Source organism: Leguminivora glycinivorella, chromosome 4, assembly GCF_023078275.1.
Source record: "Leguminivora glycinivorella isolate SPB_JAAS2020 chromosome 4, LegGlyc_1.1, whole genome shotgun sequence".
NCBI classification, from domain to species: Eukaryota; Metazoa; Arthropoda; class Insecta; order Lepidoptera; family Tortricidae; genus Leguminivora; species Leguminivora glycinivorella.
Genome location: NC_062974.1, coordinates 5183462 through 5205408, shown reverse-complemented (window position 1 = coordinate 5205408; position 21947 = coordinate 5183462). Strand labels below are relative to the sequence as shown.

General features: G+C 38.2%; 2 protein-coding genes across 7 annotated transcripts in view; one reads left to right on the top strand and one right to left on the bottom strand.

Moving 5' to 3' along the window:
• The first annotated feature begins 2879 nt into the window (after positions 1-2879).
• LOC125225206 (protein adenylyltransferase Fic) lies at positions 2880-10374 on the top strand. Its single transcript, XM_048128807.1, has 3 exons — positions 2880-4063; positions 8200-8397; positions 9297-10374. Exons 1-3 carry the CDS (start codon positions 3036-3038, stop codon positions 9427-9429), a joined length of 1359 nt encoding a protein of 452 aa, XP_047984764.1. The 5' UTR covers positions 2880-3035; the 3' UTR covers positions 9430-10374.
• A 2886-nt stretch (positions 10375-13260) lies between these two features.
• The window catches only part of LOC125225110 (kinesin-like protein Klp10A), a 102203-nt gene continuing 93516 nt past the window's right edge, over positions 13261-21947 (bottom strand). For 3 of the 6 annotated variants that reach the window (XM_048128665.1, XM_048128670.1, XM_048128669.1), the window contains 3 exons: positions 21315-21504; positions 20076-20165; positions 13261-17913 (listed from right to left, as the gene is read on the bottom strand). In XM_048128665.1, coding sequence (XP_047984622.1) covers positions 17774-17913; positions 20076-20165; positions 21315-21504 — 420 coding nt within the window. In that variant the 3' untranslated portion in view covers positions 13261-17773. The remainder of the gene's footprint in view (positions 17914-20075; positions 20166-21314; positions 21505-21947) is intronic. The other 3 variants (XM_048128666.1, XM_048128667.1, XM_048128668.1) reach the window with 3 other exon arrangements.

The window sequence follows — 21947 nt, the reverse complement described above, 5'->3', positions numbered from 1 at the left end:
CACTGCTTTGATGTTCACGAAATGCCGCCTTTTGAATGCCTACAAAATTCTAACAAAGAAACGAGCCGCACGTGCGCAGCGTCGGACGATAGGGTTGCCTATGAATTAAAACGATTTAATACTCAGATAAAATGCTATTATATTCAAGTCTTGGGTACTTTCTAGGTCCGTATTTATATATTATTGTTGAAATCCCAACATCACAAGCCTTATTGAACTTTTCTGTGTGACTTAAGCAATAGTAGATCTGTGTAATATTGTCCTATTTTATTCATGATGTTTATTTAACTAAGCATTATAAGCCATTCACTTTAAAAGAAGCTTTAAAAAACTCGCGACGTAAAGTAACAATAGAAAGTGGGAACGTGAGTTCCGTGAAAACGCACCGCGCGCCACTCATTATTAGGCCGCGAACTCGCGGCCGCCAGCATGTACTTTGTAGCGCGGCGATAGAATCGCGGAGTGAGCCGCCCCTGTCTATACTACTTTAATGTTTGACGTTATCACGTCAAACTACCGTCCGTAAACCGACTTTACAGACAACCAACTTATTTTTTATATTTTGACATGACCAAAGACAGGCATCAAGAAATAATCGTTCGGTACCTAATTTAAAAAAACCGGCCAAGAGCGTGTCGGGCCACGCTCAGTGTAGGGTTCCGTAGTTTTTCGTATTTTTCTCAAAAACTACTAAACCCATCAAGTTCAAAACAATTTTCCTAGAAAGTCTTTATAAAGTTCTACTTTTGTGATTTTTTTCATATTTTTTAAACATATGGTTCAAAAGTTAGAGGGGGGGGGACGCACTTTTTTTTCCTTTAGGAGCGATTATTTCCGAAAATATTAATATCATCAAAAAACGATCTTAGTAAACCCTTATTCATTTTTCAATACCTATCCAACAATATATCACACGTTGGGGTTGGAATTTAAAAAAATATCAGCCCCCACTTTACATGTAGGGGGGGTACCCTAATAAAACATTTTTTCCATTTTTTATTTTTGCACTTTGTTGGCGTGATTGATGTACATATTGGTACCAAATTTCAGCTTTCTAGTGCTAACGGGTACTGAGATTATCCGCGGACGGACGGACGGACGGACGGACGGACAGACAGACATGGCGAAACTATAAGGGTTCCTAGTTGACTACGGAACCCTAAAAATCAGGACTAAAACTGTGAAGTCTGAAAGTCGAAATGTTCCCTGAAGTATAGTGAGAATTTAAGCAACTTATTGGTAACTTATCACTTATCAACAAAATAGATAACTGTAATAGACAATATTATGTGTATAATAACATATAGTTTTATATTATGCCCATTGAAACTTTATTTCAAGTATATTCTCTCGTTTAAACAATAAATTTCATGTTGCAGAAATGTTCTGCGAACATTCTAAAGAATGTTTCCGCTTTTTGGGAATGTTCTGCAATTTCTACATTCCTAAATTTGTAACATATTATCATATTTCGCCATAGGGATCGACTAGGAATATTCGCAATACTTACCTACCACAAAATTAAGAACAAGTAGAACCACACTCCCCTACCAAAGTTAGTCAAGTTTATAATAGCCCACAGTTTAGATATCTATTAGGTCTATCGTTTAGTGAAGAGAAATAGTTAGTTAGTATAGGGGGCAAAGTTGTATTTTAACGCCGAGTGTGGAATTGAAAAACGAGCAAGTGAAAGGATTCTATAGTTGAACCACGAGCGAAGCGAGTGATTCAAGAATAGAATCCTGAACTTGCGAGTTTTTTAACACACGAGAAGTAAAATACATTTGCACCCGAGTGTAACACAAAACTTTTCCCCTCACTATAGCGAGGAAACTACAACGCAAAAAATGCGTTTATCACTGCTTGCAGTAGTTCCACGGGTGGTAAGTCATCTTTATTACTAGATTCACCAACTTTTATCAATTTTAGCAGTTATTTTGACTTTATTCAAGGTCAAATTACTTTACCCACTAGTGGATAAAATGCGTTTTTACCCGCTGGTATTAAAGGACAAAACACGTGTTTCCGAGCTAGTGAGGGGAAAACATATTTAAACGAAAATGAGACTATATCAAGGACATACCTACAAACCTTCAATAGCAGTAGTTTTCTCGAGGTTTTCTCTGCAACTCTTACCACAACCACAAACGTAAATATATTTCTGCTCAAATAAATATATTACAATATAACATCTTGAGATAACGTTAAAGTAATAAAAAGAGTTAAAATTACTGCTAGGTAAAAAGTTTCAAAGAAGAAAAACTCAAAATAACTTTTTTATGCCGCCTAAACATGCCGCCATGTTGTCCGTCAGTGTTGCTGCTATAAAAAAAAATAAGTGTACTCTATTCGGGTCGCTGTGTTCTACTTGGCTCAGTATTTTTTATAAGGCTTGAATAGGTTTGATGTCAACAGCTGTCGCTGTCAAAACATTTCTCTGTCATCAAACCATGGAATAGGCTTGTGCCGTTTCGTTCGTTGATCGGAGCGCTCCGATCTCGTTCAATCGCTCCCATGAACTAGTTCGCTCTTTTAGGTCTTTTGCTCATTTAGTTCAGCCAGACCAGCGATCACTGCGGTCGGAAAGATCAGAACGAATGGGACCGAATAGTGTCAAAATTATACGAATAGTCCACAGGTAGTAACATTCCGGGCCGAAAGGTTGTAAGTAACCGAAGTTTAATATGAAAACTTGACTTTTTTTGTTGCTCTGCTAAGTAGCTCTCGCTCTCGGTCGGCGCAGTCACACATTCGTTCTCGATCCAAACCGCTCGCGCTCGCCGATCCTATACTGAACTAAATGAGCAAAGACCGATTCTCAGACCACGGAAAGATTCAGTTCATTTCGGTCATTGATGGGATTTTATTCCTAACAGTTCATAGTTCGTGAACGACACAAGCCTACCATGGAATTACGTGGTTTCACATTATTAGCGCTCTCTAAAAATTTTAGCAATACACGATGCAATCTAAATTCTTTCCAGTGATTGACTCACAGATTTTATCACTCTGCAGCAGATATTTATTTCAGTGCCATGTTATTCATAGGTAGGGCGCCGAAGTGCGAAGAAATGAAGTGCAGTGATACAAAAGAATTACACACTAAAATGATTTTAGAAAGGTTTAGAACGGTGTTGATATGGTCTATTGTGGTGTGTACGTTGGCTGTGGTCGTCTCTTTGCACAAGTTACTTACATATGAGGCAAAATACTCCAAGCCATTCTTTCCTATACCCATTGGGTTGTATGGTAACTACCTGGAAACGGTTTCCGAGGACACGCCGCTGCCGTCGGCCAAGTCTAAGGACACCGTTCGAGATGCCGAAGCTGTGGTGTCCCTAGCAGCTGCTCTAGAGATGAAAAAACATGGGAAAGCTGACAAGGCCTTAAAACTCTTCCAACACGCATTTGCACTGTCCCCTAAACACGCCGATGTTTTAAACCACTACGGGGAATTCCTAGAAGACACAAAAAAAGATGTAGTCAGAGCTGACCAACTCTACACATTAGCATTAAATAATTATCCAGACCATACAGGGGCTTTGATGAACAGACAACGCACAGCGAGTATAGTTGAAAACTTAGACAGAGAAATGTTAAGGAAAATAGACGAAAAACGAGATGCACTGTCATCCATACCCGAGAACAACTCTGCTTTGCGGAGAGCTAAGAAAGAGGCTTATTTTCAACACATTTACCACACAGTTGGTATAGAAGGGAACACAATGACATTACAGCAAACAAGGAGTATATTAGAGACTAGAATAGCTGTTTCAGGCAAAAGTATTGATGAGCATAATGAGATTTTAGGTTTAGATGCAGCTATGAAGTATATTAATTCAACATTGTTGTACCGCTTGAGGGATGTGACTATGGGGGACATACTGGAGATCCACAAAAGGGTTTTGGGACATGTGGACCCGGTGGAGGGAGGGCAGTTCAGGCGCACACAGGTGTATGTCGGGGGGCACATCCCGCCCGGGCCCTCTGAGATACAGAGACTGATGCAACAGTTTTTAGAGTGGCTGAACTCTGAAGATGCCTTAGACTTACATCCAGTGAGGTAAGTGTTACAATGTATTGCATCATAATATTCCTAATATAAGCATTCTGATTTTTTAATAAGCTATAAGGTTACACCCACATTGCATCTGTTATGCTAAACTAAATGTATGCAATAATCTTCAAACAATATGTCTGACTGAAATATCATATTTTCCTATTAAACAACAACTCGACTGTAATCACTGTAAATAATGAAGACATCAATCATGGTTCAGTGAGTTATTTACTCCACTTAACTTTGTTGCTTAGCAATTGGTGTTCCGTAACATTGTAATCTGACTTGTTAAAGAAAATTATTCAAGCATTTTAGAATATTGTAAATTTTATATGGGGTTGGCCAATAGAGATATTGTACAGGTGGTACTCACTTAACCTCCTAAGTCCCCGCGTACTTGTATAAGTACAAATTAAATTCGAGTTTTGAACTCTTACAGAAATAAAAGAAAGTTCCAAATTCAAAATCAGAAAAATTGGCCTGGGACTTACAATGATACATTGTCATTCTTACAAATAAATCAAACCTCATATTCAATAGGTACTATCTTGTGTCATCTATCATTGGGATCATTTGGTATGTAACTATCTGAGAAGTATGACATTGTGGATGGTATTGACCTCAAACACTGAACTAGCCAGCTGGCAATTATTCAACAAATCTTGACCTAAACTTATCGATGTAGACAATATTATTTATAGTAAATTAGTCACCTTACGATGTTGCCTATGTGTGGTAGAAATTACAACAAAATATTATGTCACTGATTATAAACTCCTATAAAATAAATTCTGTTGTTTATTTCGAGTTGATGTAGTATTTTGTTATCAGCATAGCAAAATTGTTATCTTATTTCCCACATGAATAAATCATATGTTATGTTTGTCACAAAGACATATATAACTCTGTATAGACAGATAAAGTCTAAGAAAAAAACGTACCTCAGTACCATACAGAAAAAGGTACGGTGGCCTAGATGGCATTACACCTTTGAGGTACGCTCAGCTAAATAGATGGCGCTAATATTAATATTTGCAGGGTGTCCACTTTCTGGAAAGTCAGGGAAAAGTCAGGGAAGCTCATAGTGGTCATGGAAAGTCAGGGAAATAATTTGGAGGTCAGGGAAAAACTTGGCACCAAGAAAAAAAATCAAAAAGTATTAAAAAATAATATGATTTCTTGGGTTGACCACATCCATGACAGCAAAGATCGATTCCCGGTAGTGATTTTAAGGCAACTTAAAATTGTCACTTTAGACTTTTCATTACATGTATAGTACCTGGCCTCCATCCCAGTGATTGCTAATGAGAGATGTCAGAGATATCTTCATGCTCTAGCTGACCTTATCCGGCCCAAAATTGTAAATGTGGAAAAATCCAGTTTTTTTTTTTACATTGCGTGCCCTACCCACATATTCCAAAATGGCGAAGGGGGTCGGGAATAAATTCAGTTCTTGTGATTCAGATTAACTGGAAAGTTGCACCACAATGTCACCATATATAACATTCATAATTTGCTTTTGCTAGGGCGATCTGAAAACGACAAAAGTTACGTTGCTGTCCAAATTTAAGTATCTATCAGACAATCCAAAGCGGAGTTCCTCATAAAGCCAATGGCGCATAACGTCACATAGAGGCGCAATTTTGTATGAGTCAAAGGAGCATAGGAGGATAATAAGCGTGACGATGAGAGAACTTCAAAACACTTGGAAACCTAAAGGCATGTAGTGGCAAAACACCTAACTGGGCATCCCGACGCTGACAACAAAGAAGAAATTTCGCGCTCGCTTCGCTCGCGTTTAGTATTTTCCATTTCATCGATTTCAATTCCCTTTATTTTTCGTGAAAGTTTCATGAATTTAAGATTTTTTGGAAAGTTTCCGCAACTTGCTCATAACCTATGTTATGTACATAATAACTACTATCAGCCCCAGGGACGTATAAAAGTGGAAAAATTTTCGCGCTCGCTGCGCTCGCGATGTTTTTTCTAGCTTAGGCTGCCCAAGGGCGCCGAAACTCAAACTCACTCTACCCTGATAGAGTGTACGGGCCGGCACTGGTATAGCCAAAAGAAAATGGCGATAACTTTACTACCAACTACAGATTTCGTTAATGTTAGTTTTATAAAACCAGAAATTAAAGTTTAATACTTAACATAAAGATAAAAAAACCGTAGGTATAAAAGTATGAACTGCCTTGCAAATTTTACTATTTCGTACTTTAGAAAACAAACATATTCCAGAAAAAAAAAACCTGTGACAGACGGACAGACAGACGCACGAGTGATCCTATAAGGATTCCGTTTTTCCTTTTTGAGGTACGGTAAAAACTTATTTTTTTCAGGTTTTTTTTTTCAAGACAGAAAAAAAAACAACCGTTTTTTTGCAACTCTAAGCAAAAGTGGTAATAGTTGAATGAAAATTTGGTCAGGGAAATTTTCTTAAATGGTCATGGAAAGTCAGGGAAAAGTCAGGGAATTTTTTTTGGGTTTAGTAGTGGACACCAGGGATGTAACGGAGTTCTGCTTCTGCTTCCGTTACTGCGGAACTTCCGTTTTGTTTTACACATCCGCTTCTGTTCCGGTTCTGTTATTTTTCAAACGGAAGTTATAACGGATATCTGAAGCTAGCGCGACGGTGGGACATGAGCGGCGTACATCAAAGACCAACAGGTCTATACCTATCATTCGCTCATCTCTCCGCTTGCCACGTGCTGCGATACTAAACATTAATCGCTTCATTCCATTGCGCGCCAATATTTGTCCTGTCCACCTAGTTAGTAGCGAGTGAACAACTATTCAGTGGTGCAGGGCTTATCTACGATCCCCTTAGAAGCTCCCCTTAGATTTGTTTATTAAATACAGTTTACTTCTTTTACAATCACTCCATTTAATTTAAAAATTTAATTGTGTGCTAACAATTACACATATAATTTTTACTGGTTAGTTTTGGATTGTATTATACTACCTACGAGTAAGTTTTCTTTTCGTTTCTAAAACCTTTTACGGCATAATAAAGGTTTAAAAGGATTCTTATGTGATTTTTAGTGATTACCTAAACAACAAACAATCTTAAAGTTCAAGGTGATTTAAATTTTTGGATTGTAATGAATGATATACTTAAGATAAAATATCAGGTTACTTTTCTTTTCGTTTTTAAAACCTAAGTGGGCCTAAAGGCTGATTACACACTGCTGATTACAGGCTGAACAGTAAACACCTAAAAGTTCTAGGTAATTTAATTAGTTTTGGTTTATGTTATACCTATGTGGTATTTTTTCATTTCGTTTTTAACATCTATAACTTCCGCTTCTGATTCCGGTTCCGCTTCTGCTTCCGTTAAACTAAATTCAAAACTTCCGCTTCCGCTTCCGGTTCCGTTAAAACCACATCCGTTACATCCCTGGTGGACACCCTGATTTGACATTTTAAAACATATCAAGCTTTGAATATGGGCCAAATTGTCAAAACTGAGGTTTAAAAGTTTTAAGCTTGTGTCGAGAGATGGCAGTCTATGCACAGTGATTACACATTTTACTTTGACAGTAACTCACTATAATACGAGTATTATATCCTCTTTAGTTTGTCAGAACTAGGAAGTACCAGTGGCTTTAGTAAATGGCGTAAATGCTAAATACCACATGTTTAACAATTTACATTTAGGTATCTTATTTTTGGGTATGTTAAAAGAAAAAAAAAAAACAATACTGTTAACGAGCTAAGTAAGCTGATACCTAAATCATTTGTTGTTTGTTGATAAAGTTTATCAAAACAAAGTGTGTCCAATGTTGAGTAGAGTCCATTCATGAAATTCCAATTGGTATAAAATATTTTTTTTAATTTTTACTTATATGGTTAGCCAAGATATCGCAAATATTTTCATGTAATAGGTACTTCAAGGTCAATTAATAAATTCTGGTGTTTGGGTGTCCACGGCGGCAGTGATCGCTTATCATCAGGTGGACCTTTGCCTCGTATTACACAAAAAAATAACAATGAAACTGACCCCTCTATTATTTAGTAAAAACAGGACTTAAATACAGAGTAAAAGTGTTAAACTTCAATGAACCCAGGAACCCTGTTGAATTTTCTTCCCATTTTTGAAAACCCGCGGTTATAAAAACAATAAAATACATTTTCAGGTACGCAGCCCTAGCGCACTACAAGCTGGTCCACATCCACCCCTTCATCGACGGCAACGGACGGACATCGCGTCTGCTTATGAACCTACTGCTCATGCAAGCGGGCTTCCCGCCTGTCATCGTGCCTAAACAACATAGGCACTTATACTACCAGCATCTACAGACGGCTAATGAAGGCGACGTGCGGCCTTTTGTCCGGTAAGACATACGGTGGAGCCGTTTTATGAGAACTGCTAGTTATTTTCATATACTTTAGTCTTTCTCACTCGTCTGTTGATTTCAAATCTGTACACGCTGAATACATTTTATAGGTGCTACATACCAGTGGCGGCTGGTGAAAATTTCTGCTAGGCAACACTCATGAGCAAAAAGAAACCAACCCTTACATTAGGTACTTTACTAGTAATCAATTTTAGGCAAGCCGGTGGGAATCGGCTTGTATGGATCAGCCGCTGCTGCTACATACTATACTTGTCCCGTAATTCCCGTAAACCAATATTTCAATATAACTAATGAGGATTACCTAATACTTCTCAATAAACCTACTCATATTTAGCACACGCAATTTATATCGTGCCGATGCATATTGCAAGCTGCACTAAAACTAAAAAGGATATTATAGTAGATCTTAGCACTTCTAGACAATGTCTGGCCATTTCTGAGTGTTTTTCATATACATACATACATACAGTCACGCCTGTATCCTATAAAGGGGTAGGCAGAGCACAAGAAACTACTCAAGTTTCTGTGCCACTCTTGGCAAATAAGGAGTTGAAAGAAGAACGCAAAAACGAAGGGGTGTTATAAGTTTGACGTGTCTGTCTGTATGTATGTCTGTCTGTCTGTCTGTTTGTCTGTTTGTCTGTCTGTCTGTGTGTGTGTCTGTCTGTGGCATCGTAGCTCTCGAACGGATGAACCGATTTTGATTTAGTTTTTTTTGTCTGAAAGCTGAGTTAGTCGGGAGTGTTCTTAGCCATGTTTCATGAAAATCGGTCCACTAGGTCGCGGTCGGGGGTTTTTTCAAAATTTTAATTTTGTGGTTAGGTTAGGTTAGGTTATTCATATAGTAAAACTTAAATTGTAACGTAATGTTTCAGATTCATAGCGCAATGCACGGAGCGCACGCTGAACTTGTACCTGTGGGCGACGAGCGAGTACTCCCACATGGTGCCCGCCATCGGCGACCAACACATCCTGGCCGGCGAACTCGAGATGGAAGACCCGCTGTGACCGCATACAAACATAGCATTATACGCATTCATAGCTATTCAAAGTATGGTGGAAACTTTTTAATTGATTACATGTACAAGAGAAGCGGGGAGTGATCAATACGATATGGTTCGCAGTTGCTACTGTCAAAAATTCGATTGATGATGCTAGCATGGGTTTTTCTTGCGATGAGATTTCGTGTCGCATGGATTTCCAGAAAATACGGAAGTATTAGATTAACAGAAAATCCTATGCTGGCGACATCTGTAAAAAAAAATTGAACCTTACTATCTCGATCGCGTGGAGTAGGTAGATGAAACGGAACCGAAGGCTGCATGTACATGTTGATGTATTAAAAGGCAAAATACCGACTGTTTACCCTTGCTCAGTTGAAATTAGACTAGGTAATTCAGTTATTCTTTGTCTATTGTGACCGAGATTGTTCTTTATAAATTCCTGTTTAAGTCAGGCCATTTGTGCCTTTTAATCTTATTTGTGTAGTGCTCTTGTTTTGAGTGTTCGATCTGGCGGTCTAGCACAACTTGCGGTCTCGCCCGCGGGTCCATACTTGAAGTCACACTTGATGTACTGGTATGTACTCGCGTGCGAGACCGTAAGTTGTACTAAACCGCCTGCACGGAAGCATGGTCGTGCGATAGACGATAAAATATCAAGCCGTCCCTATCGCACTTACAAATAGTGCGATATGGACGGCCTGCTATTTTATCGTCTATCGCGCCACCATGCTTCCCGTGCTGATGTAGATACATTTAACTAGAGTATACCTAGACATTATTGGTCGTTGGTATTTAGTGACCATATAGGTCGTTGCACGCTATTGATGCTGTCTGTGTCACATTTTATATTGAAAGTTTCATAATAATTTTATTTATGTATTAGGGCCCATTTAGACGGTAAGAGAACTCGCATACGAGTTTTATTACATTGCGGTATTTGATGGCTGTGCCACATCTCGGACTGGCGATCAAATATATGAAAGAGGCGCGTTCTTAGCACATTCTAAGCTGGTGTAGGTGAACGCGTACTATGCTTGTATGAGTGAGATATGACAGGTCGACTGTTCGCGTTTTTGACAGGCGGTAACTGTGAGGTAACCGAGAGGGGTAGGACGACACTTTCAGCGGGGAGCGGGAGTGGCCATACTGTACGATAGTACTCTTTATTATACTGTGGCTGTGCGAAATTGTATGTAACCTCAACAGCCCGCCATGTAACTAAAATCGCATGATAGTTCGCAAGCCATCTAAATCGGGCCTGACTCGTGTGACGCTTCCAAAACGAACCTGCTGGCGGGTTCTACTGTAAATAAATTATTGTAAATTGTATAAATTATGTACTTGTTAAATTCGTGAACGACACAGCATTTAGGTAGTAAGTTAAGTGAACATTTTTATTGGTTGTTAAAAATTATCGTATATTAGTGAATAAATTATTTAACGCACAGTATTTTGAGGTTGCTCAAGGTAGAGCGTGATCCAATATTTTAATTACATTTTGTTATATGGTCAGTTACTTTTACGATTCTATAATTGTGATAATAAGTACAGGTATACAGATGTAGTGCGAAAAGGATTTCCTTCGTATTTTTCCGGATACGTTCGTATTTGTCATGCTAGTTCAGTCAATGTCAGTACATCTTGCACTGAGACTGACTGAAATAGCATGACACGTTCGTACGTTTCCGTAACGATACGAAGGCAAATCTTTGGGCACTACATCTGTACTTTACCTACTTACTCAATTTGATGACGTTAGTCTTTTAGTTTCCAGTCTTGCAATTTTACTCCAATTAAAAAGTTGAATACGCATTTTTAATATTATTACTACTTAGAAAAAAAAACTCATTTCTCACTCTACCACTAAAAATTTAGTTTCAATTGTGATAAATACACCTGTCCATTTGTATGGGAGTCCCACGTTTTGCTAGATGAAACGCAACATTTACGATATCAGTTTATTTCTCAGTAGTGCCGATATTGCCACACCCTTACAAACTTTTGATTATCCTGCTATACTTACTATTTAAGTTATTTTTATTTTGACCAAAGAGTTTTATTTTATTTGATAAGAAATAACACATCACGTCTGTTCTAGTGCGATCTTTCTTCTGTGATACCGTTCATATTTATTAGGTTCCTTATTTATTCCCATTATGTATCAATTGTGTGATATTTCTTGAAAATATTTTAGGCCTTCTTAAACAGTCAGCAAAAAATAGTCTGAAATGTCTAAATATTCACATTATTGTATAGAAATAAAGGCTCTGAACAACTTTTTAAAGATAATGTCCAGGGGAAAATACCTCTTCAACCCTCAGTTTGAGAGATCATTAATTGGGTATTACCAATGCATAGACATGTGTAAGCCTAGGTCAGTAATTCCCGAAAAGTTTGTACATTTTCACGTCTTCGATTTTGACAATTGCTCAGCATCATGGGCCTACCAATTTTTATCAAAATCGGAGACGTGATCCAAATGTACAAACTTTTCGGGAATTACTCATAGGTATACCTAAGATAGATATTGCTGTAGTTGGATTTCGGAACATACTCCTATCACCCTTGCCCGTTGGACACCAAACAAGTTGATTCATCCACAGATAGTTTTGCTGACTTTACGTAAAGAGACTTCGAAATGTTATCTCAACTTATCATTAGCCAGCGTTCCCACTTAAGCGTCGCGTGTCTCGGGGCGCGCAACGGACGTCCGCGCCACGCCACCTGAGTGTAATTCAAAAAACGTCTCCTCAGTACATTTTGTATAGGAAGGACGTAAGACGCGTCCCAGGTGGCGTGGCGGCGGCGTGGCGTGCGCCGCGCCACTTGGCGGCGCGTCTTACGTCCTTCCTATACAAAATGTACTGAGGAGACGTTTTTTGAATTACACTCAGGTGGCGTTGCGCGCCCCGAGACACGCGACGCTCTGATGTGGCCGGTCCCTAAGGACACGTGCTTCACATTCAGATGGAAATCAAATTTTGAACAATTACTGTGCATTTCACATCGTTTTGGGTACTTAGGTAGGTAAACGAACCTATTTGTTATACATATAATTGATTTGGTACCTCATAGCCTGTTCCATCTCACCTCCAAGGTCACTGTGACGTGCCCTATAGGCACTGGTCCCACCGCGAGCTAGTAAGCTATGATAAGCTAGGATAGCTCACCGCTGGGCAAGTAACTATAAACATCGCCGTGTCTCTTTTATTTGCACGGGAGTGTTTATCTTTTGTTCGTTTTTATAGCCGATAGCTCATAGTTTACTAGCTCGCGGTGGGACCAGTGCCTTATGGGACAGCCTGAAGAATTAATAGCAATCGGCAAGCCAGTGGTGCTTTTCCTTCTGACACTAAAAACTGCTCTTGTTTAGTCTTATTTTTCCATGACATTATCATTTTCGGTATTTTCCAGGTTCTAAAATTGTCTTCCTATTAAATAATTCATTTTTATTTAATTTAAAGCATTTTCATGATACCAGTACAAATTACTAAGTACGTTTCTTAATAAATTATTGTAAGAAGTCGAGAATTTTATTTCATTTCTCCATAATTTGGAACCTCTGCGATTGGAACTACATGAGACGAGATTCTCATAAGAATCGTTTGTAACTCCGGGGCTTCCATGTGGGCAAGCACCGTCGCGTGATAAAGCCTACCACGTCAGACCGTCCTTTTCGCACTATTTGTAAGTGCGATAGGGACGCACCGACGCGATAAGGTTTATCACACTAGTGTGCTACACCCGCTGGGGGTACAAAAACTTGTAAATTCAGATTTTGTATTCATGTTACCTACGACGTAGATTTTTAAAACAAGAAAAATAAAACAGCTGCTTTCAATTTCGATTAATTTATTATAATGTGCGATGTTAAAATATGTTTATTACAATAAAGCATTGCTCAGGCGGCTGCCTCGTCGTAGCCCGCCGCCGGCGAACAGTCAACGCAAATATTACAATTAATAATAATTAAAACATGTATAATAATAATAAAGAGAGATTTCGTTCAGTACAATCAAATCGCCGCAACGCAGTGACTCTGATACAGAGTACTGATTTAGTTTTTTTATTTATTAATAAGCACTATCTAATACGTTAAGCTATAGGATGACGGCCGGCAAGCTGCCGACAACCGTGACGGAGGAGTAATCAATCCTTACACACACGTAGCAATAAATATGGCTGACATTCGACATCAACAGCCTTCGGGTGACCTACCGCGAACATCCAAATTCCAAAATCACCTACAATTCAAAAGAGGGAGATGGATGATGTTCGCTGTAGTTCCTCCGTACAGGAGCCCGCTCCAAGCGAAGTAGCACCCGTGGTAAGAAACCAAAAACATAGTCTACGATTCATGGACAATGGACGCAGGCAATGCTAAAATGTAAACAATTTTGACATATCCGCTCACAAACAAAAGAAAAACCTGATTTCTAAACATACGAGCCCAGTTTTACTCTTTTTTTAACAAAACTATATTTTACGCTTTTTATGACACCAGAGCGTATTTTATACATGTAAAAATAAATTACAGTTAAATAGAAAAAGAGAAATCTGTGTGTAGAATTTATTTTATCATCGGCTCATGTTGAGTAATTCCTTTAAACCTGCCTCGCCCGGTTGAAGCTAGGTCCTAACGTGGCTAGGGCCAGATCCGCCAAGGGCCGCTAGTCGTCCGTGCCGTGTGGCGTCCGACAGGTTGCCATGGCAACCTGCAGGACTCAACGTAACCGAGTCGCCCTTTGAGTAAGATATCGGGCATCTAACAAGTTAGTGTAAACACTAATTCAAACAATATCAAGGTAAAACTCCATGGATCCATTAAAGGTGGAATAATTAGCATTTTCTGTTGAGGGGGATACCTTAATTGGAACATTTGACATGTGCGAAAGAGCGGATAGTTATATAATATTGAGAATCCAATCGACCAGAGCTCCAAGGAGTTTTACCCTGATTCCATAACTACATTCCCATCGCACGCATACAAAATACACCTACGGTACCGTCGTCATAACGAGTGGTGACACCCCAATCGGAACGCCAAAAAATCAACGGAATGAATTTTAACACTAAATTCTGTACACAACCATTTACACGTCGATCCCACATTGCATATGGATTTTAGTTCATTTGTTAGGCACAATTAATATAGTACTAGTACAACACTGTTTAGAACCACGAAAGTAAGATTAGACCGACAAAATACTGATTCTTGAATCTATTATTGCTTTGTACATATCTTTTTACGTGGTTCTTTGAGACCAGTCTTACATAGCGGAGTTTTAATTTATGTTACAATGAATTAAACAAAATACGCCAAAAATAAGGCATCTCTGTTTACAGTTTCATTATTTTAGGTTACTTCTCACTCTAAAATGCCTCTCTCGAATACATACCACCTATGGGTGCTTATGTCGTGGTATGAGCGAAACACAATGACAATGATATGAATATAATTAACTTTAAACAACGATTAATAACAAGCAGTATAAGGCAGCACATTTAACGTATACCGTATAAGTAGTCTCGGCTCCTATATAACATTTGAGCTGGTATTATATTCATTTTCACTCTGACAATGTAATATTTGAACTTGATCTCGAAAGCGAAATTTAAAAGAATAAACATTCGTATTGACTAAGCACCAGCCTTCGAACGCACCAAATTAAGTAAAAAAAAAAGTTTTAGATCAAGTCCTGGCAACTAATCGTCACTATAATTTCAATCGGAAACGTCATGCAAAACAACAACAGGGCACGCCGGTCTTTGTACTCACCCAATCTCACATTTTTATACGAATATATCTACATTCTTTCCTCTTATAGAGAATTCTTTTTAGCACGTTTTAATCTCACAAAATATATACATTTCATTGGACTTTATTATATAATTAGAAAATAAATAAATAAAATGAAAATAGGTAGTTTTTGAAAAAATCATATCGTAATTTAGGTGTTAAAAAAGAATTCTCTAGTAAGACTCTTAAGAGATAGGCCATTAGATGAGTTAAATGCAATGAGTAAGTAACTTATGTTAAGAGGAAACATTTTCCATGAACGCACCAGGGAATCTGCTATAGGGATTAAAACTGTATTCGTATCTCGGAATAGATCCCTAGACTCCAAACCTAGTGGATTTAAATCTACAAAAGCTGCGATTGAATGAGATGATGACTTAGCAAGTTTTGTAGATAACTATACAATATACACTAGATCGCGAGTCTTATCGATATCATATATACACAGCGCGTTTGTTGTTCGCCAGTTTGTGCTCAACACTTACAGTAAACAGTCTATCATTTCAACGCGACGGCATCCGTTACGACAATGTCATTGTACATTAACTTGCATACTTCCGCTTATCTTCTAATCTAAAGCATTGTAATACCAACTTTACTGCGGTCTACATTTCGTTTAGAAAATAAGCGATAGATATGCTATCCAAAGTCGAATCTACTCAAACTCTCACTCACACTAAGTGCGAATGAAAAGGAGAGAATAATTGACGGAGATTCGATTTTGAAACTCAGAAGATTCCTGTACTCGACATCCGGAAATGAAATGGAAGATAAACAGGCCAGCTACTTACATAACGGTAAGATCAGGGACGATAACTGAGCGCCCGATCAGTTTGACAGCTGGAATTCAGGTCAGTTTTCAAATCAAATTAAATTAAGTTTAAATTATGTCTAAACTTTACATGAAAACACACATAAAAATATAGTAAAAAAATACACAGTATAACAAGCTGTCAAACGTCGGAAATTCTGGTATCGGCCAGCGAGTATAGACAAGATACACGATGCGACGGAAGCCCGCGGCGCCGGCGCAACGCGGGGAGATCAGACACAGTTACAACTATATACTGAGAGACATAGGCTTCGTTTGCACGATTTTACAAACTGCGTTTTGTTATCTGTCATAATTTGGTAACCAAAAACGACCTTGAAGTCATAAAACTGATAATGAATTTTGATATTATGTCCATGGAACTCTATGCTGTGAAATGAAGAATAGACTCGGTGAGTATTTTGAAAATATGGATTATGATAGGAGTTCACATTAAGTTTTAAGGCTTTTTCATTGAATTATGTTACCTTTCATATAATAAAAAAAATCAGTCAATAATTAATATGCGTGGCAATATTACGGAAAGTAAAAAAATATAAATTTCAGTCCAACAAAGAAAACGAGCGGAACTATAAGGAGACCGCAAGTATTAAATTAAAAAAAAGAAACAACATAAAAGCTGTAGTATCGCTTTTGTCTCGCTCAGTCTTATATTAGCCATTTTAGCGTTTCCTGAAATATTTTGCAGAGAAAAAAATGTTTAAAATCAACGAATCTTTCAATGATAGAAAAATCTACCTTCCTTTCACAGAATTGACAGCAATCCTTAACAGCTATTTCTTTATAACAATAAGGTTTACAAAGGACTTGGTAACTGTGTCGATAATGGCAATAATGTCCAAATATTATTAAATTAAAACGGGACTTAATCGCGTAAAACTTACGTTTTATATTTAACCCGACGTTTCGGACATGACATTACGTCCGTGGTCACGGGTAGACTGGCTGGGAGTTGTATCAACATCTTCTAGCTGTACGAGTTTTTCGAACTACCCGCACTTGATTGTCATCAATTGCGATTATTGTCATGATTGCGATTAAGTCCCGTTTTAATTTAATAATATGAGTGAAGATCGTGTTAGTTTAAATCAATATAATGTCCAAATAGTCACCTAATAATTCGTAAACCAAAGTCCATTGAGAGTATTACTGTTCCGACTAATGCAACCAGATCTGATCGCCGGCGTCGCGACTCTGTGCTACCAAAAGTCGCTAAATCGTCAAAATATCCCAAGAGTTTGAATTCAAAGGATATTTTAACGACCTATATACAGTGAAGGAATTTGATCTTTGTACCATTTCGCACTTTCATACGGCGATAACCAATTTGAAAGCTATTATTTTATACTATGTTTCGTATGGCGAGAACCAAGTCGCTCTCGAAGAAAACCGGCACACGTCGACAACGATTTTGATAGGGCAGACTTTGCGCGTGTTTAATAAACGTCATAATTTGATTAAAAAATGACGTTTAAATCGACTCTTACTCAATCTGTGACATCAAAATAGTTATCAACATCGACCTCACATAATCTGGCCCTTTCCCCTATCGCTTAATCGAGCGATAGACTGACAAATAAATATATCATGAGTTCCGATTTTCAAGTCTCACTATACAAGGTACGAAACGCTACAGTGATCAAAGTCCTCGGCCGTACAGTACAAACGGCTAAGTCATACGACCGCGAAAGATGTAGCACGGCAGAAGGTTGTAAGCTAGTGGTGCGGCGGCTGCATGCGGCGGCTGATGTGCTCCTCCTGCTGCATCTTGGCGCGGAACTCGGCCACCAGGTCGCGCGACTGCGCCAGCACGGCCAGCTGCTCGTTCAGCAGCTCCTCCCACTGCGTGGCGTATGCTGGAATATAAACATTACCAAACTAGTGAGTTTAAATCAATAATATAGCGATAATGGGAGTTGATGTTTGAAAGTACCGAACTATAAATATAAAATTCAAAAATAAATATAAATTAGAAATGAAAGTGTTAATGTTAACATTTTAGTTTTAACATTATTTTATTAGAGTACCGGTTATTAACCAAGTTGACTGCACAGATCACTGACATACACAGTAATTTATATGCAAAAGAGTCAGTTATCTGTGCACTTTCCTCTATGTACCCCTGTTATTGATTATGATTATAAATTAAATTTATTACAAATATTACTGTTTCATACTGCCATCAAAATTAATTTTAAATATCACGTCGGAAAAAACTGTTTGTTATAAAGCACGATTAAGGACTGTATCGTTAAGTATAAGGACAAAACAAACCTATATTATGTTCCGAGAGTATGATCTGAAGATATTGGTAAGCACTATTTAATATAAGAAGGTCTGATATTTTTTTTATTTTAGGGACTTTATGGTACTTTCATTAAGGTCTAGCAAATACATTTCGGACAACCCCTATCTGGCTTAATTTGAGAATATTTCAATGACTCTTTGTACGATTTCAACAAACAAAGGTTAATATGCTGCTAAAATATATTCTTTAAGAGTCCTCTTCGTGGTTTTTCAATTGGGTACTTGCAGAATGAATGCGGTGAATTTATATAATTTAAAAAAACGCATTTTTGAGCAACGTTCCGGATTGCCGTAAATTTTTGATGAGAGCAGGATAAAAGAAACAGATAAAAAAACTAGCCATAGGCCAAAGTCTAATTGATATTCGTGGTGTTTGAACAGTGCCTAAACCAGATCGATATAAACAGTGTATGATAGTCAAATTCGACATCAAAGTCGGAGTTAGAGTAAGCACCATGCCACATTCTCTAAATGACCGCCATACACAGATCCTGAACTTTATATTTTTAAAATAAGAGTGGCTAGACTATGTCCAGATATTCTGCTTTGTGGATCATGTGTCGTTGAGGTTCGCACCGTACAATTTTTTTTCACAATCGTATCGTCTTTTACGCACTTTGTGAATTTTCTAGTAGCATTTGTCCGGAATCGTAATTGGTACTCGGGAGGATTAAGTCAATATTGTCTAAACCATATGCTTTACGTCGAGTTTCTAGGACAAAATGTGTACCTTATTATGTGCCTTATTAAGCCCATGTCTTTTTATAAGAAAAAAAAATAATTGCAAATAAATACGGCTACTCAAAGTTGTCTTCATACTTAACGATACAGTCTTTAGCTGAGTCCAATGTAAGTAAGCGTACAAAACTAAGCTTACTACAATAAAAACAACAATAATATGATAATACGGCTATACTAACGAATTTGCGTTTATTTTTTACACTTGCATATTTATTTATGCAAATTTTTTGTCTTCAATATTTTTCATTGCCACAGTGTTATGCTTAGGTACTTGTTAGGCTTAGCAAAAAAGAGCAAAAATTAAAAAGTGGCAATATCGTAGAGTCGTCCCGTTTTCACACACATATTGATTAGAAAGTAACGACACTACAATTTTGCTACTTTGTAATTTCTACTCTTTTTAACATACTTCGTTTTTACAATAAAATAAAAAATGTAGCGTTAAAATAACCGGCATGAGCGTCAGCGTTGGCGTTACTCTCCGAAGCAATGACCGCGCGAATGAATTTTGTTAAATTTTGACAATGAACAGACATCGGTTTGCAGACGATTTAGATTTTTTATGTTTTAAGAAAGACTATAAATTGTCTGGATTTTTATTTTATTTGAAATATTTACAAAAAATGCAAAAATATTCTCTTACAATTTTGAAATTTCGGCAAATATTTATCAATCCGTAGGTGGCCACCATCATAATTTAATACATTTCAGTTGATCTAACAGTATATTTGGAATCCATCCTAATCACTATTACACAAAAGAACACGTCTTCAACTGTTGTTTTTAGGGTTCTGCACCAAAAATGTACAAAGGAACCATTGTCCGTCTTTCTGTCTTTCTATCACAAATCCAATTATCTTGATACCGTAATCGAACATCAACTATTTGATATATATTTTTTTAAGTAACAAAGGGTCCGCAAACGTCTGTCTCGTTAATGAGCATGAGTCCTATGATGCACAGTTCAGACCTAGCTTCAACCGTCGGTTTCGCGCGCCAAGGCCGAGACTCGAGCCCGTACTGGTGGGCCGCAGCCGCTTGCGCGCCAAGTACGAGCGCTCTGCAACCACACGTGCACTACACATGCTTACACATACACAGGAATAGATACAACACATAAAGCACAATACACATTGAGTTAGGACACAAACAGATGTAATCTCAATGACAGTCATGCGCACCACTAGTAAATGCAGGCGATAGCTGCTTACTGTTTAAGACTTTACAGCAGGGATCACCAATTCGTTACTTCAGGGGTTCGGGTTTTAAAATAAACTGACCATCACGGTCCGTTTCAGACGGCAGCACAAACGAGGGTTAATATAGCACATAGACCACGTCCCGCCAATTGGTGAACCCTGTTCTAGAGTTCTGATCTATTATGTACACAACATGACAAGTATAGTCTATCACATCTGAAGAGAGTGGCGTAAAGGAACAGGACTGTAGAGGCCTGTTACGTGACCACACAGGGAAGCGAGGCAACGACGCGCAACAAACGGGCGATGTGGACGTGCTTTAGCTGAGGCAGCGTGAGCGTTTTCCTCGGCCGAGGCATGTCTACATTAGCCGATGCCGCGCGAGGACTTTCCCCCTCTTATCTCTGTCGCTGTGTGGATCAACCTCGGTCGCACGGTTGACCGATTGACTATGCCTGACTAGGGTTGCAAAAAAAAACGGTTTTTTTTCTAACTTGAAAAAAAAAACATGAAAAAAAAACAGTTTTTTTTTCTGGAGTATGTTTTTTTTCTAAAGGACAAAATCTCAAGATTTTTCAAAAAAGTTAATACTATTATACGGTTTTTTAGACTTTAAGTTAACTATTAAACGAATTTAATTTAATTACTTTAATTTCTGATTCTATAAAACTAATATTTACACAATCTGTAGTTAGTAGTTGTCGCTATTTACTGTTGGCAACACCACCGCCTCTCCACGCTGAATTCCCCAATAAACGTTTGCATACTGAATGTTTATCGAATTAAAATGTACGTTATTGTTATTGAAACGTTACAAATCACGAAAAACTGTTATTGTCGTATTATTTGTTCATCTGAAAAAAAAAAACATATTTAGAATAAAAACCATGGTGCTTGGTTTTTTTTCATGTTTTTTTTCTTAACTCTGAAAAAAAAATCGTTTTTTTTTTCTATTTGCAACCCTATGGCTGACGTGTCCTAACGTATGATAAAGCAAGTGAACCGCTTACCGTCCTGGTCGTAGTCGACGGCCCTGGTGAGCTGCAGCAGCTGCAGACAGCGCTGCTGCGCGTGCTGCATGTAGTCGGAGATGGCCTTGTGGTTGTCGAGCACCTCGTCCTCGGCGCGCTGCAGCTCGGAGATGGCCTCGTGGAAGGTGTACATCTCGGCCGACATGTCGCCCTCCTGGATCATAACCATCTGGAGTTAGGTGTAGGTACGAGTTGGGGGGCACAGGGGCCGCGCGCCTATGAAAATAATTATACAAAAAAATCTGCGCGCGTATTTCTTATACTTTTTGTATACCGTAAAACCACCGTCGAGTTGCCTGGGATGCACAGCATCGTCTATCATTTTGTAGTTGAAAATTTAGCCCTTTTCAGCAGATTTCACATAAAAAAACCGGCCAAGAGCGTGTCGGGCCACGCTCAGTGTAGGGTTCCGTAGTTTTCCGTATTTTTCTCAAAAACTACTGAACCTATCAAGTTCAAAACAATTTTCCTAGAAAGTCTTTATAAAGTTCTACTTTTGTGATTTTTTTCATATTTTTTAAACATATGGTTCAAAAGTTAGAGGGGGGGGACGCACTTTTTTTTCCTTTAGGAGCGATTATTTCCGAAAATATGAATATTATCAAAAAACGA